Genomic DNA, 27,925 nt, shown 5'->3' on the forward strand with positions numbered 1-27,925 from the left:
TAGCTTTGAAACTAAGTGAGTCAGCTTCCAGAAAAAGCCCAAGCCCTGTACCGTAGATAGTTGGACTGTACGTGTGTTTTTAGGCGAATGACTCCATCGCTCTGACCAAAACAAAGCACAGGAGAGCAGAGGTGTAAAATAGAACCCTCACCACCAGGTTCTACCAGCAGAGGGAGATGTGGAGCAGCTCCTGACCTCCTAGTCCAGCTGTCGCATTGACAAGGACAACAGCTTTCATGTGTTTTTGCTGCAGCCAGATTCCAGAACAGTTTCCTGTTCATCAACTGGATATTTGATTCAATTATTTAATTAAAAATAAAAAAATAAAAACAATGCAATATAGGTACCTAAAATTTCACTCATTGTGAAAATAGTGAAAGAGAGCAGATCTATTTCTACTGCTTTTAAGTTAGCTGCAAAAAAATATTTCAGCACTGTTCAAACTAAAATAATCTACATTTTCCACATATCTAGACACACTGTCTCCCAAAAGTGATAAAACAAAATTTAAAACATAGATCAAATAAATTAGAACAAATTAAACTTAAAGGAATAGTACACCCAAAACATGATTAGCCTTCACTTTCTACTCACCCCCATGCTGAACAAAACTCTGGAGTACTTTTTTGATATCTCAAATGCATCTGGAGATCTGGGAGGCTTCTTGCTGTCTGCTGACATTCAAATAATGGAGGTCTATGGCGCCCGAGACAGAAAGGTCCATAAAAGTCCACAAAAACGTGTCAATATTCCTCCATACTGCTCGTCCAATGAATTCCAAGTGTCCTAAGTGGGTAGCATCCAGAATTTACTCGAAACAAAGTCATTTAGAACGTTTTAGAGCCTACACAGTAGTGTATAGGATTTCCTAATAGCGCCCCCATGCGCGCTCACGATTCTACGGAAGCCGGCAGACCAAACCAGCGCATTCAGCTCGGCAAAGAACTCATGCTCTTCCTCAACACTGAAGTCCTCAGACATTTTTCTTTCGTTGTTTCTTTCTTTGCACAGGTAAACAGCACATTTCTTCTTCTACGCTTGCATTATCGGCAGAGCAGACGCTGAATGCGCACTTTCTTCCGGTTTGGTCTGCCGGCTTCCGTAGAATCGTGAGCGCGCATGGGGGCGCTATTAGGAAATCCTATACACTACTGTTTATGCTCTAAAAACATTCTAAATGACTTCGTTTCGAGTAAATTCTGGATGCTACCCACTCAGGACACTTGGATTACATTGGACGAGCAGTATGGAGGAATATTGACACGTTTTTGTGGACTTTTATGGACCTTTCTGTCTCGGTCACCATAGACCTCCATTATTTGAATGTCAGCAGACAGCAAGAAGCCTCCCAGATCTCCAGATGCATTTGAGATATCAAAAAAGTACTCCAGAGTTTTGTTCAGCATGGGGGTGAGTAGAAAATGAAGGCTAATCATGTTTTGGGTGTACTATTCCTTTAAGTACAGAGCCATAAAATCTAGTTTTTGCTGTTTTTTACAGCCACTAACTCCAATATGTTTTATTGATTTTTTTTATAGGCAGTTTAAGTTCGTTGGCATTTTTTTCTGAAAGGGATTAATTACAGTTTTTTTTTGTAAAGTTGTGTAAAGATCACACATAAAAGAAAAAGGAGAAACAAAGCAGGAACAGCTTGCTTCCTCCAAGCAGTGTCCCCCTATTCTCCTCATGTGTTTACTTGCACACATTTGTGTGCATGCATATTTCCCTGCAGTTCCATCCTTCTGTCACAAGGAACTGAGGATCTATTATTCAGGAAGGCCTCACAGTATAGATGCGCACACTGTCTGTGCCAGGATGGGGCCAGGATGTCCGAGGGAAACTGCAACAAGGCCGAAAGATTCATTGAAAACTAGAACTAAGTCCTCTGAGATGTTTGGGTGAGGGAAGCAGAAGTCATTTCTTGAGTCATATCATGTAAGGAGGACATTTACTTAAAATAAGCTTTCTTTTGCAACAAATGTGATGCAAAAAAAAATCCCCTGAAGCATCAATAGAATAAAATGTAGGAGACTCAACCAGCCTACCTGATTGAAAAGTGTTGAATCATTATCATAACTCAGAGGGAGTTACTTGTTAACATACCGCTAAAAACTAACTGTCACCATTGGCTGGTCTCCATTTTTGCTTTTTATTTTTTTTACACCTGTAGAAAATCTTAACTTCACCATCAACCAGTGATCTGACAAGAGTGGTCCTCAAAAATCCTTATTTTGCAGAATATTTCCCTACATATGAATTACAAATCCGAACAGCCTAGGAGACTCAATGCAAAGCTCCCTTTGGAGAGCCAAAAATTGTTAAATCATCACTTTTTCAGACACACTGACATTGTCTTTCCTTCAGACTATTTGGTTCATATTTAACGGCTGTCTGACAGTTGAAACATTTACAATTAAGATGCTTTCCTGACAAATAGAAACGTCCAATCTTAGTTTGGAACCTGGAAATGTTGCCCCTGAACCTAAATAAAAAAAAAACTCCCTTTGGGTTGTTTTTTTTTTCCAATACAGAAACGTGAATGTAGGAAAAACTAATTTGACTGTTTTGTCTTCTCCCACAACTCATGACATTGACCCTGATATGTTAATTATATTACCATTTAAACATTAAAAAAAAACATTGTCAGAGATGACCAAGTATTTAAGACAGAATACTTTGCTAAACAAAGTGTTCAACTTTTTGTTCACTTTTGTTAAGCTCCATCTTGTAAAATAAAGTTTTAACTCTCAGTCTCAAAGTGTTTGATCAAATTTCTGAAAAAGACATTTTAATTCAAACAATAACCAACAGCTGTGAACTCCAGCTACGTACAACTTAGCTTTAGGAGCTACAGAAAAGGAAAATAAACTGACGAGACTATGTAAGTGTATCAAACCTGTTATGATTTCTAAAAGGACCTAAAGACTTAGACAAATGATCTAATGGAGTTTTATCTGCCAGTCAGTGATTGGTGTTTCATTAATTACCTGTATGCAGTGCAGTAAGTCTGTGTGGTAGTAGCGGTCATGATGGGCGTTTGCAGCAGCTAGCGTTAGCAGGTAGTCGTTCCTAGCCTGCGTCGCCTTGGAGTTACAGTCACTTCGCTTAGCTTTCAACTGAAATAAAACCAGGAAAATCATTCATTCTACAGAGCTTCACTTTCATTTCTGTACACTTCAGCGCTCCAGTAAAAATATTTATCAAGGTATATTTCTTAATTTTGGTCAAAATAATTACAGAGTCAATAAAAAAATAAATAAAACCTTCAGAAATTCTGACAAGAGTTCCCAGAATCCTTTACAAAACTATCTATATAAAGGTTAATAAAACTCCTCCACAAAAAAAGCAACACAAAAACAGAACATCAGTCAGTGAAAAATGCTGTAATCATAGATTAATTGATAATACAATTATGGAAATATGTTTTAAGTCATATCATCATTACTGAATACAATTTTATTGTGATATATAATCATAGTAAATTATTGTCCACCACCATATTAAAGATGAGAGGTTACCAAACATTTCATCTTTGACCCTCAAAATTACAGACTGGTTAGCCCTGTTGGCAACACAGTGACCCCTAAAAACACCATTTAGATCATTATTTTACTGTATAATATAGAGTGAAATTAATTATATAAATTTTTCAAAAGTATTTTTTTTAATGACACAATTTATTTTTTTGTGTGTGTTTTTGATTGACAACATTTTGTTATTGTATTTTTTTTATTTTATAACTCATAGAATAAACTATTTAACAATGTATTCAATGAATAAATTGTACCTATAATTTCCCTTTTCTCTATGCATTTCTTTTTACATGGCACATTCACATTTATTCCTTTCATCATTTTTTTTAAATGTGTCTGTTTTAGCCCTCTATAGACCCCAGGGTTCACAAAAATCCTCCTGATGTGAGGGGGCACAGAGAACCCTAGTCCGATTAAGAGGATTTTCAGATGTGAAATCATAGCGCCTCTGTATCAGAGGGGGGGTAACATTGATTGTAAGGCCCTCTTACCTTCACGCTTGCCTTCTGTAAACTAATTCTTGATTGAAAAAGACCAAGTTTGGATCTGAAAAAAACAAAACAAAAAAACAGGAAATAGAGTCGATTTTATTCAAATATACAAAAAATCTGATTCCAATTTCAACCATTATTTATTAAACTGTCTAGGATTATCTTAAGAAAGTCAGTGCAGTAATCTGTCCATTAATAACGGACATATGACATATGAAAGTTAGAGTGAACTCATCCTGCTGCTTTACGTTTTAAGCTTTCTCCAGTTTAATCAGTATATTTCACTCAGTCATATCCAAATAGTCTACTGCCCGATAACAACCCATTTCTGCCTGAAACTGTCCTTATGATGTATATTAGTGGTGATAAATCACTGAGTAAGCATTTCAGTCTTGAAGCATGTGTTTCTACTTTTATAATCTACGTCAGGTCTCCATTTTACACCAAACTGTTCTTAACTTTGCACCTAGATTGTGAAACTCTAAATTCCTACTATTATTTGGACTTTAAAGACATGGTTCATTTTGCATCCCCATATAAGGCACAGCAGCTTTCACATTCTCCAGAATGATAAAGAACAGGTTGCTACTCAGTAAAGCGAATATGTCACCATAGCTACTGCTACCTAGGGCTGGCAGAAAAACAACACTCATCAGCACTCAGTTCAAATCTGGAACTAATTGTGAAACTGCAAAGCCTCGGATATTGGATTCTTAGAGCAGATGCTCGTCTACTCGGTGGGCTTTGTAGTGAGGAATCCTGCTAAGCTCAGGCAGCAAAAAAGATATGTGCATCATTCTTATTTTGCCTTGCATAATGCCTCCTGATAGACGCAGCGCCTGGCAAAATTACCTGGCCTCTATGTCGGCCTTCTCTCGTACTGCGTGGGCAACCTGCTCGCAGTCGTAGTATTTTTTCTTGGCTTTCGCCAAATCTTTCACCGACTCCTGCAGTTCTGCTTGAATGCCACTCAGCTGATCAATGGTCTGTGAAGAGTAAGTGAGGAAACCTATGAGTTGCCAAAAGAAGATCTTAAGCCACATGTTTAAACTCGGATCTACTCACATTTCTACAGCTGAACTCACCTTCTTGAGCTGCTGGTCCTTGTAGAGTCTAACGGTTTTGGCCGGTTCTGATATCTGACTCTTGTAGTTGTCACAAACGTTGAGCCTCGACTGGCTCACCTGAACCGTTCCCTCTAAGTAGGCCCTCCACACAGCGTACACGTTTCTGGTTGGAGAGACAAAGAACAGAAGACACTTCACAGGATGAAGGTTTGATCTGGCACCGTTTGAACACTGAGTATCAAACTGGCTGGAAAAGTGTAGCTACAAAAATGTATTCTATATAAATCAGACAAAACTTGAAGACAAAGCCGTTTTTTTTTTTTTTTTTTTTTTTTTTATTGGGGTGCTTCTGCTATAATGGCAGAAGGATTTAGTAATGACCAGCTTTAATCTAACAGGTTTGGATTCCTGCTAAAAAGAGGAGATGAATAAGCAGCTTAAGTCTCACTTTCAGACTGCAAATACACGTTTAGTTTTTCATGCATTTAAAATTCGAAGCATCTTCCTCTGAGTTAAATTGACTCTATTTTCGATAACATTTACAATTCTGTATAATCTAAGAGTAACTCAATGACTCATTTCAACATAACATGGATCCAGACTGATGAGAAAGTAACACTGTAACTGCATGTCTGCCTTTGTTCAGGTCCACTCTGCATACGGTAAAGACTCTGACTTTGTTATGTAGATTCCCTTTCTTCTTCTGGTGAATAACAAAATATATCCAAACCAACCTATAATCCGTTCTCTGGTCATCGGGGCTGATTCCAGGCCAGTCTCTCTTAAGGTACTGACTTGCTAACTTCTGCAGAGCCTAAAAACACAAGCAAAGCAATGGGGAACTTTTAAAAAAGCGTGATAACACAATTATTTTCTGCTGTCAAATCACAAGAGAAGATCATTTCTGGTGCCATCACAAACCTTAGCACCTCTTTATTTAGTCAGAGCACCACATGAAACTGGTAATGACCTTTAGAGTTGAAGTCTCATTGATATTAATGCATTAAAAGGAAAACTGATTGACAGCTTTCATTTGGCAAAGCCAATTGAACAACTTAGAGATGTTGTGCTGGACAAACATGTTATGACAGAGAGTAAAGTTTACATAAGCAACTAAAAGAGCATATTTACTTTATGACCTTAGAGAAAGCATTAAAGCTACTGACAGACTGAGGAAATGACTGAAGAGTGAACAGTAAAAATGTAGACCTTCCTCATTAAGATAGGTCTAACACACACAGAGGCTCTGGGTTTACTGTAGCGAGGACGCCTTAGGTCAGACATAAAACAGAGCACAGATGTTCAATCCCTGACCTAACATGGCTATTTCTGATAAGATGTGGGAAATCTGGAAAATATGAAGAAGATTGTTTCAGGGTTTTCACTGCTGGTGAAGTTTAAGAGTAACTTTTTAGGTCATGGGTTTAAGAAATGTCCAACACAATCTTACTTTGATCTAACTGATCATATTACGACAAAAGAACAAACTAAGTTTGTTAAATTCCACATGCAATTTTGTTATTAAATGGCTCAAATCTGTGTGAACCAGTAGCTCCTGGGTGTGAAGTTATCGGTCTTTGTCAGACACGTGACTGACACGCCCCCTAGCGCCATTTTTGTGGTGAGCGGAAGAAAAACAAAACAGCAGAAAACAAGAGGAGAGCGCTGCCAGCAGTGAGGATTATCAGTTAAATGGAAAAGAACAAGAAAACTGAACGGATACCCTACCCAGACAAACTTTCTAAAGCTGCTAGGGAACGATATTATATATTATTATTACAGTGACAAGGCAGATGTTGTGGGCAGTTGCACAGATAGCTGCAGTTATTAGAGCAGTTTGTGCTGCTCATCAGACTGAACGAAAAAACTTGTCATAATTTTTGCACATTGATAAGTTGCACACTGTATTTGCTGTTCACTTTATCCAGGCCTGTTTTCACTGGGATCTGCAGTCTTCTTCACAGATATCACCTGTTAGGTAATATCTCTACAGAAGACCACAGACCACAGTGAAAACAAGTCCTGGGAAAATGAAAATCTTCTAATTTAATCTAAAGAGCAATCTGCTATATACGAGGGAGGAAGAAAAAGTAAAACATTTGAAGCTTTGCACTGTTCTGCATTATTTATGTATTTGAGATTTTGTATTGCATTTTCATAAATTCTCTGCTTGATTGAAAAGATAATAACAACACTTGTTTCAAATTTCAAATCCACTCTTTATTGTACACACATTTTTACAACCTCAGAAACATTGTTAATATTTGAAGTGATGGTGAAACTTATATTTGTTTTGCTGTTATTTTTCAAAAGTAACTTTAAAAAAAGCAAAATTCTATTTGTGTGAAAAGAAGAATAAAAAAGAAGAAGAAAGTTGAAACAGTACTTGATCTGGCATTCATTTATTAGCTGGTTTCTCTGTGAAAATTTCAAAACAGTCAATAATCACTGTGACTCTATGTCCAAAGGCATCCAAAAACTGATGAGGCATAATTTTGTGCAAGTGTCTCTATCTGGCCACACAATTGCACGCTTTAGATTTGCATATAAAAATGACAGCATTTCATTGAATGTTCTGTACACTGTCTTTGGTGAAACACGGAAGAGATAAGCAAGGTGTTTTGAGGGCAGATCCAATCTCAGACGCATGAAGGTTAACAGAAGCATTTGAAATGGACTGAGAATTTTATTTTGAGCAGACATGAGAGGCAGCAGAAAATTAAACAAAGCCATAAAGGTTGCCAAGTTTGGTAGACCCGTATAGTACTTGACTTTTTCATTACTGTCTCCAAAGAAGCAATCAGAGATCTGCAGCTCATCAAGTTCACGCCGCAGCTCTCTGTTTTCTTCCAAAAGACGGTTCATCTCTGCACACCTGAGCACACACAGGTTACATTCTGTCTGTCCTTCCTGACGACCACCTTCTGTGTCATCCTTGGTGTTTGGCCGGCCAACGTTTTCAGCAGCCTTCTGCGTGTCAGTCTGTTGCTGGTTAGGGTTCTCTGTCGCCTCATGTGTAACTTCATCCTGTCGCTGAAGGATTTCATCAGCCTGATGGAGCCCCGTTTCAGTTGCTTGCAGGGCATTCTTTTTCAGCTGTTCCTGATAACCACGTCTTAAAGAGCGGTCTGTGTCTGTTGGTCTGATGTCAGTGTGGCCCAGATGCAGGGATGGAGCCCAGTCTGGGTCAGTCTCCATCATCTCATATGCGGGTTGACCTGCAAAGTAGATGAAAGGTTGAGTGTTTTACACATCTATTCAAAACACTATATAAAGCACCTTAATAACAGAGCCCATTAGATTAGATGAGTTATAAAATAAGATATGCTTATGTTTCCCACAGTGGGGAAATTTGCTATGCCGAAACAGCACAAGTACATCGGACTAGTAAGGCCAGAGGTAAATAAATAAACTGAAAAGCTTACAGGACGAACAAAGGATTATAATACAGGTGCTGGTCATAAAATTAGAATATCATGAAAAAGTAGATTGATTTCAGTAATTCCATTTAAAAAGTGAAACTTGTATATTATATTCATACATTACATACAAACTCATATATTTCAGATGTTTATTTTGTTTAATTTTGATGATTACAAATGACAACAAATGAAAATCTCAAATTCATCATATCAGAAAATTAGAATATTACTGAAGACCAATAAAAACAAAGGATTTATAGAAATGTTGGCCAACTGAAAAGTATGAACATGAAAAGTATGAGCATGTACAGCACTCAGTATTTAGTTGGGCCTCCTTTGGCCTGTATTACTGCAGCAATGCGGCGTGGCATGGAGTCGATCAGTCTGTGGCACTGCTCAGGTGTTATGATAGCCCAGGTTGCTCTAATAGTGGCTTTTAGCTCTTCTGAATTGTTGGGTCTGGTGTATTGCATCTTCTTCTTCACAATACCCCATAGATTTTCTATGGGGTTAAGGTCAGGAGAGTTTGCTGGCCAATTAAGAACAGGGATACCATGGTCCTTCAACCAGGTACTGGTAGCTTTGGCACTGTGTGCAGGTGCCAAGTCCTGTTGGAAAATGAAATCTGCATCTCCAAAAAGTTGGTCAGCTGCAGGAAGCATGAAGTGCTCTAAAACTTCCTGGTATGTGGCTGCGTTGACCCTGGACCTCAGAAAACACAATGGACCAACACCAGCAGATGACATGGCACCCCAAACCATCACTGACTGTGGAAACTTTACACTGGACTTCAAGCAACGTGGATGAAGTGCCTCTCTTCTTTTCCTCCAGACTCTGGGACCTTGATTTCCAAAGGAAATGCAAAATTTACTTTCATCAGAGAACATGACTTTGGACCACTCACCAGCAGTCCAGTCCTGTTTCTCTTTAGCCCAGGCAAGACGCTTCTGACGCTGTCTGTGGTTCAAGAGTGGCTTGACACAAGGAATGCGACAGCAGAAACCCATGTCTTTCATACGTCTGTGTGTGGTGGTTCTTGAAGCACTCACTCCAGCTGCAGTCCACTCTTTGTGAATCTCCCCCACATTTTTGAATGGGTTTTGTTTCACAATCCTCTCCAGGGTGCGGTTATCTCTCTTGCTTGTACACTTTTTTCGACCACATCTTTTCCTTCCCTTCGCCTCTCTATTAATGTGCTTGGACACTGAGCTCTGTGAACAGCCAGCCTCTTTAGCGATGACCTTTTGTGTCTTGCCCTCCTTGTGCAAGGTGTCGATGGTCGTCTTTTGGACAACTGTCAAGTCAGCAGTTTTCCCCATGATTGTGTAGCCTATAGAACTAGACTGAAAGACCATTTAAAGGCTTTTGCAGGTGGTTTGAGTTAATTAGCTGATTAGAGTGTGGCACCAGGGGCCATCAATTTTGAACCTTTTCACAATATTCTAATTTTCTGATATGATGAATTTGAGATTTTCATTTGTTGTCATTTGTAATCATCAAAATTAAACAAAATTAAAACCGCGAGCGGTATTGACGGCCCTCGCAGCTCGCACCGCCTGGTATGTTGCGACCGCGGGAACCAAGCGACCGCCGGCTCCACGCTCCTTCCCAGCCTATTCTCCTGCTCTTCAGCCTATGCCTGCTGCTGCTTCCCCTCATCCTCTTCATCACCCTGTGCTGCTCCTCTTCATCCTCCTCTTTCTCCGCTCGGCCTATCGCGACCGCGGGAGGTGAGTGACCGCTGCCCCCTTGCTCCTTCCCAGCCAGCGGAAAAAGCGCCACGCTTCACTTCTGGACCAGCCGGAGACAACCACAGCTTTGGTCAGGAAGGGTTAAACTAGGGATAAAAGATAATATCTGGGGATGAATCTCATCTGTCAGATATTTGCTGTAGCAATCTCAGTTGGTGGGTCAAAAGTATATATTCAAAAGATGGAGAAACAGCACTGCCAAAACCCACGGTTAGCGGTATTACACCCTACTCAAAACAAAAAAAATCATAAAAAAATCCATAGTTTGCAATAAAATCCCCAAAAAAAATCACAAATGTCAAGGAACACATCTTGCATGTCCTAGATTCTTTTTTAGGTGATTTATTAAATAATTCAAAGAAAGAAAAATCTTTAAACGTGAATGCCTTATACTGCGGCAGTTGAAAAATATATCCTGGCATTATCTGTCCACTTGACCAACTATTAGGCAAGAACGCAAACGTTTGAAAAATCAGAGTGACAGACTTTAAAGAAGCGCTTTGCTATTGTAACCAGCTTACAGCAGGCTTTGTAAAGAACGTATTTTGAAAGTTTTAGCTCATTTGGATAAAAGGCTAACTTTATACACTTTTTTGAAAAGAGGTCCGTGATTTCACAACAGGGTGAAATGTAATTCAAAATGGCCGACTCTACTCAAAACAAAAAAATTCATTAAAAATCTATAGTTTGCAATAAAATCCCGAAAAAAATCACAAATGTCAAGGAACACATCTTGCATGTCCTAGATTTTTTTTAGATGATTTATTAAATAATTTAAAGAAAGAAAAATCTTTAAACTTGAATGCCATATACTGTGGCAGTTGAAAACCCCATAAGATGCTCAAACATGCCTGGATTCACGCCAAACTCGGCAGTCTTTTCTATAATCAAAGGATAAATAACTGTTCCAAATTTGGGTAGGATTGCTATAAAACTTTTTGAGATACAACAATTTCCTGTTAACACAAACTTTTGAAAAATCAGAGTGACGGACTTTTAAGAAGAGCTATGCTGTGTTTACCATCAAACAAGTAGCGATTAGAGGAATATATTCCAAAAGTCCTAGCTCATTTGGGAAAACAACTGATTTTTTAGAAATATTTTAACATAGTGATTCTATTTTCATAAGGGTACCGTTTGATTCAAAATGGCCGACTTCATGAGAGGTTTAGACCATGGCTTCAATGAAACTTTTTGTAGGTGGAGAGCTCATACAGATGTGTGCCAAGTTTCATTATCCTCAGAATGAGCATGGCTAGGGGCTGAATTATTTCCTGGCATTATCTGTCCACTTGACCAACTATTAGGCGAGAACGCAAACTTTTGAAAAATCAGAGTGACGGACTTTAAAGAAGCGCTTTGCTATTGTAACCAACTTACAGCAGGCTTTATAAAGAACATATTTTGAAAGTTTTAGCTCATTTGGATAAAATACTGATTTTATACAATTTTTTGAAAACAGATCAGTGCTTTCACAACAGAGTAAAATGTAATTCAAAATGGCCGACTTCCGGTGGGGTTTAGACCATGGGTCCAAGAGGCTTTTAGTTAGGGCCTGATGAGGTGCAAATGTGTTCAAAGTTTCAATATTCTAGGACTAAAAACGGCTTGGGGCTGGTGGTTCGAAATTTGTTATTTCTAGGGGGCGCTGTGGTGAAATTAAGCCCCGCCCACAAAATATTGCTCTGGATTCCTGTTTGGAGTTGGACTAGGATCATCTCTTGTGATTTTGGTGCAGATCTGCTTATAAATGAGGAAATGAGAGCCAATCGTATTTTCATGGCGAAACACCTCACTTCGCCATGGCGCCACGGCAACACCATTTAACTCAGACTCTCTGTGCCTTAAACGAAGTTAGGACAACGTGTTGTCTGTCAGCTGACACAGTTTTAGGTTGTTGAGGTCAAGTAGGACAGAGAGGGACCATTCCAATTAAAAAACGTGACTTCCGGTTCTCAGGGGGCGTGGCTTCAATCATGTCAAAGTTTTAATATACAGTTTTGTTGGGAACCCAGAGAGGATTAATACTACCAAGTTTCGTGACATTTCACGTTTATATGTAAAAGTTATTGCGCTTCGAAAAGTGTTGGCGAGTACGCCAACTTCGAGGCCTGGCCACACCCCTTTAAAATGCTGGAAAACTCAAAAAGTTTGATAAGTTTAGATCTCACATGCCTTATCTGCATACATGCCAAGTTTGAAGCCGATGGCTCACCGTCCCTAGGAGGAGTTCGATCAAATATAGAGGCTAAAAATGCAAAATCACAGTCAAAATTTGAAATTTGATCCAAGATGGCGGACTCCCTGAGCATAATTTAGTATGACGTTAATTGACTTATTTGTAAGTGTGAGGACGCTCTACAAGTGTGCCAATGTTCATGTCTCTATGAGAAAAAAAGGTCAATGGGGAGGGTATTTTGAAAATTTTGAGGGGGCGCCGTTGAGGCATTTGGTTGGCAACTTTCACGGGGCCATTAAAATACGTAAATTTTCACCAGGTCTGATGCGTCCGCAAAGTTTGGTGAGTTTTGGAATATGATAAAGCCTCCAAAAAGCCATTTTATTTGTAAGGAGAAAAATAATAATAATAATAATAAACATTACAGATACAATAGGCTCTCGCAGCGCTTAGCTGCTCGGGCCTAATAAACATCTGAAATATATGAGTTTGTATGTAATGTATGAATATAATATACAAGTTTCACTTTTTAAATGGAATTACTGAAATCAATCTACTTTTTCATGATATTCTAATTTTATGACCAGCACCTGTAAATAAACTTAAGTAGATTGCACAGGATGAATAAATGCAGTGAGTTGGCTGACGAGTGGGTATGTACAGTGTTTTATATGTACACTGACACACTAATACTATATATTTATTCATAAAAAAAATATATTTGTATTGCAGATTGTGTAAATGATTATATACAGATAATGCATTATTTATTAAATTTTAGCGGTCTAAAAAAGAAATAAAACAAACATCACTTTCCGCTTCTCTTCCACAGCATGTTTCAGTAGGTTTACATGAACTCCTGCAACTTTATAAGCAAACCATTTCAGCGTGTTGATTTCTATTAGTGTATATTTATAAGGACTTACCTTTGTGAAAATGCCGAGAGCAAACACGAACATGAGGAGATATTTTATGAAACGTGATGTCTTTCCTTCTTACAGCAGCGACCCACGGAGCCCGACGCCTCTTTGTTAAGTCCTCTGTCTGCGGTCCGTATTTTTTTTCCAAGTGGGGAATACGAAAAACCGTAAGGCCGCATCTGCTGTTTTCTGTTTAGAATTACTATTGCATCCTTTGACGAAGCACCAGTGTCCCATTATTTCCAAAGAAGCAACTAGAACACTTCTACTCTCTGTTAGTTTTCTTTTGTTTGTTGCTGCTGTCTCTTCCCCACAGAAATGGCGCTAACTACCCTAAATGAATTGCGCTTTTGCGGAAGTGACATACACTGTCACAAACCGATAGAGGCTACCCTGCATCCTGCAGACTGGGTCAGTGTGTCAGCACAGCCACACAGAGAGAAACTGCACTTTGGTCTCTAAGGATCCGTTTAAATGGCTGCATGGGTGTTAAAACCATCATTAAAAAATTGCTATTAAACTAGAAGGAGTTAACATAACAATTCAACCCAGACATAAGCAGCATTTTAGGGAAGAATCTTTTAATGCTCACAGCTTTAGTTTTGCATATAAATCTGGTCTCAGTTCTCATTTAGAAATCCCTTCCTTCATTTTCTGTTTGTCTCAGCAAAGATGTCTCTCAAAAGCATTTTTATCGGGTGCTTTACTGCAGCTCCCCTCATCCCAATTACCAATGCCCCTTTGCTATCTGGGTATCCTATCTCCTTTCTCTCTCAGCATAAATTGCTCACTACATTTTCCCTTTGCAACACATATTTAAAATCTTTTGATTTTTTAGTAACAGAAAGTGTAAGATTTAAATACTTATCTTTTAAAACTGCTTATAAATAAAAATTCACTATCAAAGCTAAAGGTGATCGGGCTGAACGGTGATCGGGCTGAAATCTCAGTGTTGACTTATTAAAAAAAATGATAAAACATCGACTTTAAGTCAACTTCTTTTGCCAAAGAGAGTAGAAAGGATTACAGAAACTGAATTAAAGCACACACCAAAAAAAATCAATTGCACAGAAACTGCTCTGTCCTCTGCATGAAAAAACATGTTTGTTTTAAGAGTAGTCACCCTTCTTCCTTTCTGACCCTGGAGGGAAGGGTGGAGTGTGTGTGAACGATGGTGATCAAAGTCTCACAGTTTCTGAGCAACTTTGTTGAAGGGAGCCTGAAGAGCCTGAGAAAAAAAGGAAAGTCCTTCCTAATGCATGAGCAGGTAACTGAATGATTTACACCAGAGTTTGTTTGCAAACACACTAAAGCAGTGCTATATATTCACCCCCAAGAAAATTTACTTGCAAGCAAGGAAAAAAAAAAAAATAAATCTTTGAATTTTTAATGTTCCATATTTTAGATAAATCTAGAAAAAAGTGATCTAAATATTAATTTACTGTGATCAAAATAATTCCTAGGCTGAGTGCAATTTGACAAGCCGCACCCTGGCCTGATGGATCTTAGACCTGTACAATCAAGAATCCCTTAAATTAAACCCGTCTGACAACATCAAATCCAACAAGATCCACCTCAGCCTGGATAGGGTAATAAAACCATTACTAAAGCTTTGGGATTTTAGACAAGTGTTCAAGGATTGCCCTACCTTCCAAAATTACTTCAAATGGCTTTAATCCTAATCCATACAAAGACAAAAGTGTTGCTTCCACACAAGTGTAAACTGCACCAAAGAAAAAGCTGTAGTACCGGTACATATGCCAGGCCATTTAGAGATGCTGTCACACTGCCACAGAATCACACAACCCACCAACAAAAACAGTGGCTACATGCAGAACATTTCCCCAATCCAATCTAGAGATTTAAAATCTCTTTTTAAATGAATGATCAGATCATGACGTGTGTATACATGTACAAAGTGTTTGATCTGATTAAGTCGTTTAAGAATCCGCAAAAAATTTTATTTCCTGGAAAAATTTCATGCTGGCATTGCACACTTGTGCAGTGGAGCTTTTTTACTCCAAAGATCAGAATTGGTGTGTAAATGAACGACAATCAGAATGGCGAACTTCAAAAGAAGTCTCTCACAAACGATATGAAATTTCTCTCCAATCGGACCGAATCAGATTAGAATCTTCAGTCTGACATATTTTAATGAAACTTTCTTGATCTGATCGGGCATTAAATCAGATTATTTGTGTCCATGTGAACTTAGCTTGCTAAAACTGCACAGACATAGCCTAGTAAACTAGCCCCACCCTCCAGCGGCCAAAATAATTTTTTGCCTGTGAGTTTGGTCTAGCCTCGATCAAAGCACCAGGCTCTAGAACTGGCGGGCCAATCACAATGCAGAGATTTGAATTCCTGGATGCAAAGGGGGCGGGGTTTTGAGGGCGGGACGACAAAGCTGTGCGACGCAGGAGAAAACACAACAAGGAAGATGACAACAACTATTGAACAGTAGTATGCACTGCAGCAGGAGCAGCTTTCAATGGAGCGCACCATTGAATGTTAAAAGTTCTATTTTCTGTTGCTGTTATTCAATAAAAGTATGTTTTACGATAATTTGAGACGAGAATAGTATATTGTAAAGCATCACTATATGGTCCATTTATCAATTTAATGCGTAATTAAAACAGTTTCCGAAGTTAGGAAGGACCATGGCAACCAGCGGACCTCCGAGGCTAACGGCAGCCAGGGCTAACCGAAACCTGTCTGCAGCGGGCCTCTCTCGGCATAGTCATGTGTGAAGGACCGCTGGCTCTGATGCCGATTTTTGACTCAGCTTTGGAATCAGTTTTGGTAGGATTAGACTTGGGGTTTTCTTTGAAACGTGAGCAGGAACAGGCTCTATGCTCATTCATTTTTAAGAAGGAAGTATTCGCCGTTTTACTGACAGGCTGTTTGTTTACACTCCCCCACCAGCTTTCTGTCGCACTTACTGCGTCACAGTCAGTTGCGCTCATTGGTCAGAGCGTTGGCCAATAGGCACAGACATGGTTTGAAAAACAACGGGTTGTTCTCATCAACAATCTTCGGATGTCTCATTCATCGGGGCCAGACTTAATTACACACGTAATCTCACATTTTGTCTGGTTTATCAGGCTAGCACAGACAGCTAATGCAAGTTAAAAAGCAATATGGCAGTAAAGAGGAGCATGCAACTTACAGAGGTAGCTTAAGTCATGACTTCATCATTATAAAGAAAAAAATGCAGCTTATTCCTAAACGCTGAAATATAAAATTGAACATTTTCTTATTTTTCCACTTTGGGACCGTTTCCGCTTTTCAAAGATGCATGCTCTCTTTGGATACACAGCTTAAAGCTACAGTGTGTAATTTTCAGCGACATCTAACGTCCAGACTGCAGCAACATGAACATCCCCCCCCACCGCTTCTCCCCCCCAACAGTACAGCGAGCGTTACGGGACAAAATGTCTTCCACGACGTCCGCATCACCTACCTTCTCAAGTGATGAGGTTTGTTTACACAGATAATTTTACAGATAGTATTTAATAGTATCTATAGTAGTATTTAGTATCTATTGTTCAGTACCGTCTCAGTTCCTCTCTCTCAACTTGCCGTAGTTACTTTCGAGCGTAATGGGCGATCTCGCAATCGCTAGTTTGTTGGCTCTGCGCTGCCGTAGCGCAAAGATGTCTGCTTCCATGGCTGCGAGACCCGCTCCTATGTAATTATAAATAACGAATTCTAAGACAATGCAAATATTAAGGTTAAGAGGCTGAGCTCGTAGATGATGATAAATAACATAGTTATGTATAATATATTACATTTCTGACTGTATATCCCTGTAATTATTACACACTGTAGCTTTAAGCAACCAAATAACTTTGAAGTTTCATCTCATCTCGATGAGGATAGGACCTTAAACTACACATCAAGGAGGTCACAAAGGAATCACAATCAACTACAGCTCTGTAGGGTTCACTTGCCTAGATCAATTCTTGCGTCCCCTAAATGAAAAGATACTAGAAAAAATGGCCTCCATGGGAGAGTTCCAAAGCTAAAAAGAAAACACGTGACCAATAGCAGCACAAAGGGCCATCTCACATTCACCATGGGAAACAATCTTGAACCAATTAAACCAAAGCAGAGGAGTTAAGTAACATGTTTATCCTGTTGGCATAAAACACAGAATTATGAAAAGAAACCGAACCCATAAGTGAAATACATTCCAGCAGGTAACGGTCTTTGGCTACATGATTTCTGCTGCCGTTCTGTAAATCAGAGGTCTGTAATCTGTCGCTCAAAAGTCACTGGTGGCTCTTTGGACCCTCTACAATGGTTCTTAATAGTACTTAAAAATGATCAAGAAATAACTAATAGTTTTGAATCAAGTATAACAAATACCTGACTTTAAGGTTTGAACAAAATGTTTGCAAAATAATCACATTAATCAAACCATGACTGCTTTTTTGTTTAATCTATTTTAATCTATTTTTAGTCCCAACAGTATCTCCGTTTCGTTTTTTTTTCTTTACATTATTTTCCAAAAATGTATAATAATACATTTCCTTCAAAGCGCTCATCAGGACACTGTACAACAAACAATCAAAATATACAATATAATATAATATAATGTACACTACATTAGAAACAGTTGGTAGTCAGTGGATGTATGAAGTCTTGAACAGATGGGTTTTTAGACTTTTTTTAAGTTATATTTTTGAGTGAATCATATTTTTAGAAGAAACTGCATGCTTCATCTTTATGGTACATTTTCTGTTTGTCCCTATTCTAAAACCTAAAAATATAAACGAACTTTTGGTCATTTGAAATGGAAACAGATCTCCTATAGCAGATATTTAACAAGCATAATAAGTTTATGGGAGCCCCAGCAACTGTTATTGAGTTGGACTCAGGGTAAAAGGGCCCTTTGGGTTTTAAAGGTAGCAGATCCCTTGCTGTAAATCTGTAGGAGAATGTAAAAGAAATAAAAAATAAAAATGCAATCAACAAAATCATTATACAACTACATCTGGAAAACCATGACTGCAGGTTGGGTAACAGAGTAGATTGTTTGACTAATTGACCAGATGATAGCTGCCTAAAACACTTATGTTAAAAGAGCAAAACCAAAATGTAGAAACATTTAGTGCAATGACTGCTTGTTTTTAATCTACACTTCTGATTAAATCGGTGTAAAAATCCAATTAAAAAAGTAAATGTCTAATTACTTTCATAGGAATAATTGATAAGTTATATAACCGTACTAAATGTCAGAGCAGTTTTTGATTTCCTGCTTCAAAAAAAGGCAATGAGTTCTTGCATCATGCGTATGTATTACAGCCTTCTCTGTATATGTGGGCTTTTTTTTTTTTTTTTTGCCAACTCTTGATAAGACCATTGATCAACTTCTCGAGGTTTCAGGGTAGATGAGCCTGTCTCCTCTTATCTTTCCTAACAGTTTAATCCTAAAATTGATAAGGTTTTATAGAACAAGACATAGAAGCAAAGCAGCAGTGATAATTATTGTTTGTTTTTTTAAACTAAATCTAATTTGTTATTTGGGAAAAAAACTGGATCCAAACAAGGCTTCTTAAAACTTCTATTTCTAGTTTTATTTAGGATTAGCTGGAAATTATGTTCAAAGGAAAACTTACTAATGGATTGTTAGCATGTTGGAAATCCATTCTTTCATTATATATCAGCAATTATCTCCTTAATCTGTAATCTTAATCTGTAATTAATTCTAAAAGAGTGTGACAGCCTATCTGCAAGCTTTCTTCTACTGCGAGACAAAAAGCAAATGACCTTGAAGATGTAGAAAAGAAGCTGAGCCAAGACTTACCTTACTGAAGCAACGTCATGGAAAAAATGCCAACACATATAGTCAGGGGTTTCTCACCTTCTCCTCCACATCTTCCATGCCTCTGTTGCAGCATTCACCCATTTATAACCACAATTATTCTATTTTTAACTTTTTAAAAGACAACCTTGCAAATAATCGCACAAACCTCAAACCAAAAGTCTGAAAAAACCTTTGAAAGAAAAGAAACTTGATATCGTTTTACCCCTCGATTAGTTTGCAACCATGATTTAGAAAGAAAGAGGATCTAACCATCTAATCTGTTGATCATTGATATTTCCGTGATGCAGAGTAAAGACACTTCTCTTTACTCTCAACATTTTGTAACTTTAGAGCCTCATTTATAGTGAATTCACTTAAAGGCAGCAGCAGCTCCTGCAGGTACTGAGGATGAAGAGGAAGCTTATGCGACGTTCACACCAGACGCAGCAGGTGCAGCAGAAGCAGCGAGTTTACATGCAAAGTCAATGGTTGATGCGCGTCAAGGCACAGCAAAATGTCCCGCAGCGCGTTTTGAGCAGCAGGCGCAGCGTGTCCGAGCAGCTGAAGCAGCGCGTCGGGAGCATTTGGGGGCCAGAGCATTCCCTATCGCTGCTCCTCTTTTATGGAATAGCCTCCTGCTGCACATTAGGGAGGCTCCTCCCTGGCCGCATTTTAAAACAGGGCTCAAGACTTTTATTCGCTGGCTTTTAACACAGACAGGACTAAATAGGAGTTGAGTTTATGCTGTATTTAATTATTTTATTGTGTTTTATTATGTTAGTTATGTTATGTTCCGCACCCTGTTTTCAGCTGTAGCTGTTTTAAAGCGCTCAAGAAATAAAGAAGACACAGGTGGCTGGCTGCCTGTTTGTTGACTTTTGCGACAGTGCTGTGGCGCTTGTGGCCACAAGGGGCGCTTAACGACCCCCTAGTGGCCAAAAGTTACACGGTGTGCCTTTAATTTTATTTTAACTTAAAGCACTGAATATCATACAGCATAATAGTCACATGATGTGACAATTGGTCCAGGATAAACATTTAATCAGTGTTTTTGGTCCAAATTGGCTCTTTGAGCAGTTTAGGTTACCAACCGCTGATGTAGATTATAAACCTCTTGAGTGTTTCTTCAGTGCATATTCTCTTTTGCTGGTCTGGCCTTTTAGGTCTAGGGCTTTAGGTCCAAGATTTTTTTCATTTTTGGATTATGGACTAAATGTTCTCTGCAATGTTTAACAACTCTAATAATGTTTAATACATGTGCACTTCCTCCTTGACCTGTTTATTTGTCCCTACGTCTCTATGATGATGTCTGGTCACCAGTGTTCTCCAATTATCCTTGAGACTTTCAAAGAATAAATGGGGTTTTACTGAGTTTATGAAACATGCAAACATGGTCAAAAGTTCAATGGACTACATTTATATAGCCCTGCACTGTAGCCACTTCCACCTAATCCCAAAGATTCAGACACAACATGCAGGTTGGTAGGCAAGATTGGGGTTGTACATCATCTCGTGACGCGGGAGGTTGGATTAACCTCAACCCAGCAGCATATTTAGGGGCACCAGAGTAATAAAGGCTCAACAAAATTGTACAAAACACTTTTCATATATTTGAGAATATTAAAATATGGTGTAAGACATGAACTCAAAGTAAAACACACCCAAGGTTTTGTGGTAACAATATGGTAAAATGTGAAAACAATCAGGCAGTATAAAGGGAAGGCAAGATAAAACCATCACATCATGGTCTTAATTCACATGATCAGACCCAGTAAAAGACATCCTCTGTTTCCTGATTCAGAAACTCTCTGTCACTCAGCAGACAGTTTAAGTCCCATGGTGACAGACTTGTTATCTACTGTAAGGGTGAGAACTGACCTACAGATCTTAGCGTTTAATAATGTGCTGCTCTTTTATTCTCCTCCATCTGCCTCTCGTTTGTGACCCCTCCTTTCATCTTTAGTCCAATTCCTGTTTATATCCTCCACATTTTTCAGCCAGATGGCCATTTTTCTGATTCCTCTATTTTTCCCCCCGCTATTCTTCCTTTCTTTCCTCCATCCTCATTTTTTCTGTCATCACCTGACAGCTACTTCAATGGTGTGTTGCTATAGCAACCCCTCAGTCCTTCCTATGCGTCCGAGCTGAGGTACAAACGGCTCTTTTTTTTTAGTCATCGTAAACGCATTGAGTTAAACAATGATACGAAATGAACACATATCCTGTTATGTGATCACGGTGGTAAACATGGTGCCCAGACAGCAGGATGTCCTGACTGGACAACTGTGTGATGTGTGTATGTAGCAGAGGGAGAGAGGTTAACAAAGGAATAGAGAACAAAAGAGGAGGTGAGGTAGAATTTTGGGGATGTTGTGAAAATCAGTTACATCCTGAATGTATTTTCATCTTTACATTAAATCTAATAAAATAATTTTGTTTTGCATAACTGTATAGTTCCATTTTCTCCAACTAGTTTCCGGCACAAAAACAAAATTTCTTTATATCCTATACAAGCAAATTGGCAATAAAACTGTTAAATGTAAAAACCCTGTTTTAAGGACTAACATTTTCTGGTTTAAAATGAATATAAAAAGTATTCAAAAGAAGATGTAGAAAAATTTTAATCAGATTTAATCAACAAGAAACACTTTTTTAAACAACTCCTATAGAAATATCGGGTATTAAAATATTTTTTCCATTATTTTTTATTTTTATGAATGCCTTTACTGTCTTTATATTTAAATGGAAACTTTGGCATGTAGTGTGTTGTCTTTGTGGAAAAACAAAACAAACAAATGTTGAAAATCTGTAAATTGGCATTATATAAATAAACGGAATTGAATTGAAAGGAAATAGGTTGTGTTATTGGGTTATTTAGAATGAAAAGAAAAAATCATTAAATTAAATTCAATCCCAAAACACAAAAAAATTGTTAAAGCATTTCTTTGTTTTAATTAATGTGTGTAAAGAAAGCAGTCTTTAAGATTGAAATGCAAATTTTATGCTATGTTTAAATCACTCGGTTTGTGTGGTTCTATTCAAACGTTAAAGGACTTTTTTTTTATTCTCATGAAGCCAACAAACACCCCAAAGTCACCTTGATACCTCTGCATTGTGTTTACTGCTTCCTTTTTTCTACCACTTGTGCTCTAAGTCTCTACCTGTCATCTCTCTGATTTCTACCTGCTTTAAGTGCATCTGTCTCTTAAAGCTCTTTACTTTCTCAACTTCCTCCTCAATCAATAAACTTGATTCTCTTGCCGTCTGCATCATTCTGCTCCTGCCGCTGTGTGTGTTGGTTTCCTTCGACTCTGACCTCTTCGTCTGCTGACTAAGAGCTGAGGTAGAGTTAGCGGTGATGGAGAGGAGTGTGAATGGAAGAGGACTTGAACAGAGTGAGAGATGAGAGATGATTTGTTTAGGAAAAGATAAAAGCTGACAACACCCTGATTCTGTATGGTAATGCTAGTTAGGTGTTTGTAAAGATGCATGAAAAAAACAGTAGGGAAAAAATGACAAACTTTCTCACTACCTTTTTTTTTTTTACGTATTCCAATCAAGTATAAACTGCATCTTAATAAGATACATTCAGCAGTCTTCACAAGATTTTTACACATTTTTAAATTCTTTATGTTTGTTCAAATACTTTTTTCAAACGCAAAATTTACTCTTTTTAGTTCCATCTCTTTGTCCATTCCTTAAAAAAAACCTACTTATGTTGCCAACATTTCAACCCTTAGGATTTTCTCACGATCTTCATTCTGCTCGCTATTCATGTGTGACTCATGGATTCGCAGTTTGTTTTGACTCTCTGAGCCAAATCTGTTGAAATCTGTTGACAGGCAGAGCCTTGGTTTGGAGCTGGCTTTAACATGCATCCTGCCTGATCAGGATGTACACAGACAAACCTTACAGTGACCATTCAAACCCAGCATAGAAATCCATCCTGGGTGATCTTAGTTATTTTCATGCAAACAAATCTGCCGCCAAGTCACACAGGAGGCTGTGAGCTGTGCAATAAACAGGACATCAGGTCTGTTCTTGTTTCTTTAGCTTCACCAAAAATAATAATAATTGTGACCCTCAGAATAAAAAAACTCCTACACGCATTCACTAAAGATTCTAATCCATAAAACAACCTCAGGACTAATCAGATAATCCTTTGCTTTTGCACATATCTATCATTATTTTGCAGACTTTATACTTTGCAAGACTCTTTATAATCTAGTGATTACACAGGGGAGAAAGTAATCATACATCATAATTAACAGAATACTTACTTGAGACGGAACATCTTTAGAAGATTTTCTAACATCAGATCATGGTACTGATTCTAGGATCTGTTTCTCCAGAAGCTCAGTTTTTTTTAAAGGTGTCTGAAGTCAGTCGAAGGACATCCTTTATGTCTTTTGGATAGGTTCACATTGCAGTGCAGTTTGCAACCAATAAGAAAGAATGGATTTTAAAAGAATAAGAAGTGTGAGAAAAATCCTAATAATGTATAACTTGACTTTAAGGCTTCTACACATTCTATTCAGACGTGGAAATGAATCTGGATGGAGATGTTTAAGAGGATGTTTTATTAACTTAATAACTTTGATTTTTATAGAAATAAATGAGAGGCCAGAAACTTAAAAAATGTTGGTCACTAATAATAACAAATGCAACATAAAATGTATGTTTTCCCGTGACTTATCCACCATAAACAGACATTTCAGTTCTTACTATACATAAACCCTTACAGACCTTACATATCCTCAACTCCCCCATCATATTAATGTCAAATTGCAGCGTGTTTCTGCAGAAGCAGAGAAACAGAGCAGCGTCTACAGAAAGCAGGCAGGCAGGCCTTTTTGGGCTGAACAGTTAATTGTGACCTAAGCCTAAAACTATTCCTGTAATGCTAAAGTCGTAGGAGGGGAATGTGAGACAAGCGGCTAACTCTCGCATGCAAAACACACCCTCGTGTGCACAGAGAACATGCCTCCTTTGATTGGTTGCTGGTAATTGCAGCTGACTCCTTCACAGGAGACGCCTGCTTTGACAAACTGAAAGGACAGGGGTTAAATGCCAGCATATTAACTTTCTCTGGTCGTCCTCCCTCCTAATTTCCCTAGTGTATTTTCCTCAGGTCTGTTTTCTAAATTGTACATGACATTTTCTTTTTATGCCAATTTAAAAGCCCCTACTTCGTTGAAACAGCCAATAGTCCTGATATATTGCTTATCCGGGTATCGATGGTAAAGAACAACAAAAGCCAAAAATACCCTTGAAATAAATTGCTATTTTAGCTGCTAAAACGCAGTTAAATCATAGGATTCCCCTCAGAAATCCTTTTTTAAAAGTCTATTGTGCTCCGACATTCCCGCACAAACACACACACCTACAATTAGGAGGAGCTCCATTGTCTTACTGATTAGAGGGCTTGTTGCTAGGCAGCCTCTATCCCTAAGGTGGAGCAGACATCACTTAAGGGAGTATCAAGAGGAGAGCAGGCGAGGCAATGTGGGGGAGGGGGGATAATGAGGGCCTGAAATCTGTCAGTTTGACCACAGGAAACCAAATCATTCAAGAACCATGCAAAATAGACACCACATCTTTTAAGTTACCCTCCCTTTGGTATGTGTAATAAAACTGGTGGTAAAAAATACATTTAGTTTCTTAAGAACAATCATGGGTTTTTAAATTTTAGAAGCATCTAATGCAGGGGTGCTCAAGTCCAGTCCTCAAGAGCTACTATCCTGCAACTTTTTGATGCAGCCCATTTTTAACACACCTGAATCAAATGAGTGGCTCATTACCACACCTCTGCTGGGCTAAATGAGGGGATTGAGCCTTTAGATTCAGGTGGGTTAGAGAAGAGATGCATCTAAAAGTTACAGGATGGTAGCTCTTGAGGACTGGACTTGAGCACCCCTGATCTAATGTGTAACTGTGCAGGAGGTAACTCTGGAGCAGCTGCAAAGATCTACTGCTCAGGTGGATTTCTTCTTTCTTTAAATATAAATCTGGCATATATGAGGGAAGGGCAGGAAGAAATCCAATACAGAAAGAAAATCCCAAGTAGCCATGTTAGCATTTTGCCATAAACCATTGAGGGGACACAATAAAGGATCGGTAGAATGTGCTCAGTTTAGATTGTTCTACATAAACCAAACTTTTTAGTACCAATACAAAACAAAAACAAGTCTACTTACTGTATATCTACTTATAACCCTGAACTCACCATCATTATCAAGGTTCCTACAGCATAAAGCAAGTTAAATTCAAGACTTTTGAAGAGTTTTTAATGCCACCCTAAATACAATTTTAAAACTAACTTTACAATAAACACAAGAAAAACCTGGTAGTGACAAATTTACCCCAAATGTTTATTTTAACATAAACCATTACTTTCTGGCCCAGTAGATATGTTTCAAAGTTTGAAAAACTTCCCATATAGGAAGAGAGCTAAAAACACCCAAATAACAGACATATTTTTTAACAACTACTGAACAGAATTCACTAACTTTTTTTGTTCCCTACTTAATCCCTCTACTTTCATTGTCTTCATACTGCCAAACATCATCCGGAGATTTGGTTCTACTAGCGATGTTGTGGATGTAGAGATGCTGTGGAGGCGTTGCAGAGACAAGGATGGAACAGAACAAAGAAATACCTTCGGCTTCTCCATAATTTGAATTTGATGCTTTGAGTTTCATTTTTCGCACATGCGTCTCCACTGCCTTGATTCCCATCGTGCTTCATCTACAGTCCCTGGCAGTGGTTTTAACCATGCAGAAAACTCTTGGAAGGATAACTTTTTGTTTGTTGAATTTAAACTTCCTCATGTTGTCCAGATAAAATGTTGAGTAGAACATCATCCTAAGGTCTGGCCGCAACCATTTTTATTGGTTCCGCTATCGGGACAGAACCAATAATGGTTACAGCGAGTGGTTTGGTAAATATAAGAAAAATATTGTCAATTATCTTAATGTTTGATATGGATTACAAAAATAAAATCCTATTTATGGTGTGGTAACAATTTTAAGACCTTTGAAAGACTGATATAACACATTTTAACAACAATTAAAGCATTGATTTTATACTGAAGAATTCAATGCCTTTTGAGACTTTTTAGAGGGGTAATAGAATGATTATATAGTGTATTTGATGCTGGTCCTTAAGGTCTCTGAATAGGGTGTGTAACATTGGTTAGGCTGAAAATGGCATATTTGCTGTTCTATGCATCCCAATGCAAGTCTGGTTAAAAGCCCTAGAATGAAACAACAGGTTTTCTTCCTTTTATGGTATGCTCATGAGTATTTAGATGAGATGTGCGCTGATTGGTTGGTTTACAACGAGCGAAGCTGCCGAGCAAAGACGCATCGTAGAAACAAGCACTCACTCACCGAAAAATTGAAATTGTTGATATGGTAGGGGGACCAGACATCTGTTTTTTTCCCGGACATGTCCTACTTTTCATACCTAAAAAAATCATCAGGGGGGAATTTCAAAATCGTCCAGGATTTTGGTCGACTACAGTGCAGTACAGTGACGAGTTGACATCAATTTCGGGGCTTCGTCTGGATTCGCCCGTTTTATGATGGAAGTTTAGAATTGTGAGTGAAATGGGGTATCGATTGGGTTTGAACTTCTATGTACGTTTATTTCACCCACTGAATTATCGTTATTCATCTATGACAAGGTAAACTCGGTTTTGCATTCTATGACCCCTTTAAGGAACCCTGATTACATTGAAGTATGGTGAAGGCAGTGCCATGCTTTGGGGACACTCATAAGGAGCATGAAAGCAAGTAACAGACCACCTTTCAGAAACCATAAAATACCTGAAACTGGGAGAGAGGTTAATCTTCCGGCAATTTAGACAAAATAATGTTAATGTAAGTAAGGTTCAATCAAAGTTCTGACCTAAATCTAGTTGATAATCTTGGTCTCGGCTTGAAAATGCATGAAGAGTGAGATAAAAATCAGTCTGTAGATGTCAACACATTGAGACAAGGCCCAAAAGTCCTGCATATAGAACTACAGTCAAAAATCTTGATCTACAAAATATGAACTCAGAAGATTTATTTTCTAAATAAGGTACATCACACTGGCCAACAGTCTTTAACTTGAGCATTTTTTTTCCACTTCAGGCTGATATAGGTCACTCTATCACTTACAATCCCAATGAAGCGGACTGGGGTTTACCATTTTCCAGACGCGTCAATACCTCCGCAAGGCACAGCACGTTGCAATTTATTGAACAATTAATTATATGGACTGTTTATCTGAATCCTTTTTCTAAGCTCCAGAGTGAACATGTAACTCCGAATGTCTTTACCTGGCATTGCATGAACCTCATATTATTCCTATTCCTCATCGCTGCACCTCTTGACTGCTGTGATCTTCTTTATGGATGAACCATTAATGAAATTTTACCCAGAGCCTTAAGGTAAAAGCTGCACCTAGTTGCTTGGTGGAAGGGTGGGCTGCTGTCCTCAATGCAGCATTGAGAACTTGAGTCCCAGATTTCAGCCGTCAGCTTCTCATGGATAGCTAGCTTTTAGACCAAATGTAACCTCTGTGCAGCAATTATTTGTTTTTAACATGGTTCTGTGCTTTTAAAACAAACAATGGTGGAGATTGCTTTTGGGAGTGCTGCATCATACATACAGTAGAGCTGTGTGGGCAGAACAATACAAAGGGCAACGAGCAACACAGGATTCATAAATGTGAGGTTGGTACACTCTCTCTGATAGTTGGTT

At 38.4% G+C, this 27,925-nt stretch overlaps 1 protein-coding gene and 1 long non-coding RNA gene across 3 annotated transcripts in view; both read right to left on the reverse strand.

The window, feature by feature from the left end:
- The window catches only part of LOC119789802 (F-BAR and double SH3 domains protein 2-like), an 89,989-nt gene that overhangs the window by 39,368 nt on the left and 22,696 nt on the right, over positions 1 to 27,925 (reverse strand). For both annotated transcript variants that reach the window (XM_038294905.1, XM_038294904.1), the window contains exons 4-8: positions 5,826 to 5,905; positions 5,110 to 5,254; positions 4,877 to 5,010; positions 4,025 to 4,079; positions 2,988 to 3,116 (exon numbers count right to left, since the gene is read on the reverse strand). In XM_038294905.1, the coding sequence (XP_038150833.1) occupies positions 2,988 to 3,116; positions 4,025 to 4,079; positions 4,877 to 5,010; positions 5,110 to 5,254; positions 5,826 to 5,905 (543 nt within the window). The remainder of the gene's footprint in view (positions 1 to 2,987; positions 3,117 to 4,024; positions 4,080 to 4,876; positions 5,011 to 5,109; positions 5,255 to 5,825; positions 5,906 to 27,925) is intronic.
- Positions 7,949 to 13,562, reverse strand: LOC119789803. The gene is made up of 2 exons (XR_005281638.1): positions 13,370 to 13,562; positions 7,949 to 8,309 (listed from the first exon to the last, which is right to left on the reverse strand). It is a non-coding gene; the product is annotated as an uncharacterized LOC119789803 (long non-coding RNA).

The sequence above is a fragment of the Cyprinodon tularosa genome, unplaced genomic scaffold (genome assembly GCF_016077235.1).
Source record: "Cyprinodon tularosa strain WSP-4 unplaced genomic scaffold, ASM1607723v1 ctg348, whole genome shotgun sequence".
In the NCBI taxonomy this organism is placed as follows: Eukaryota; Metazoa; Chordata; class Actinopteri; order Cyprinodontiformes; family Cyprinodontidae; genus Cyprinodon; species Cyprinodon tularosa.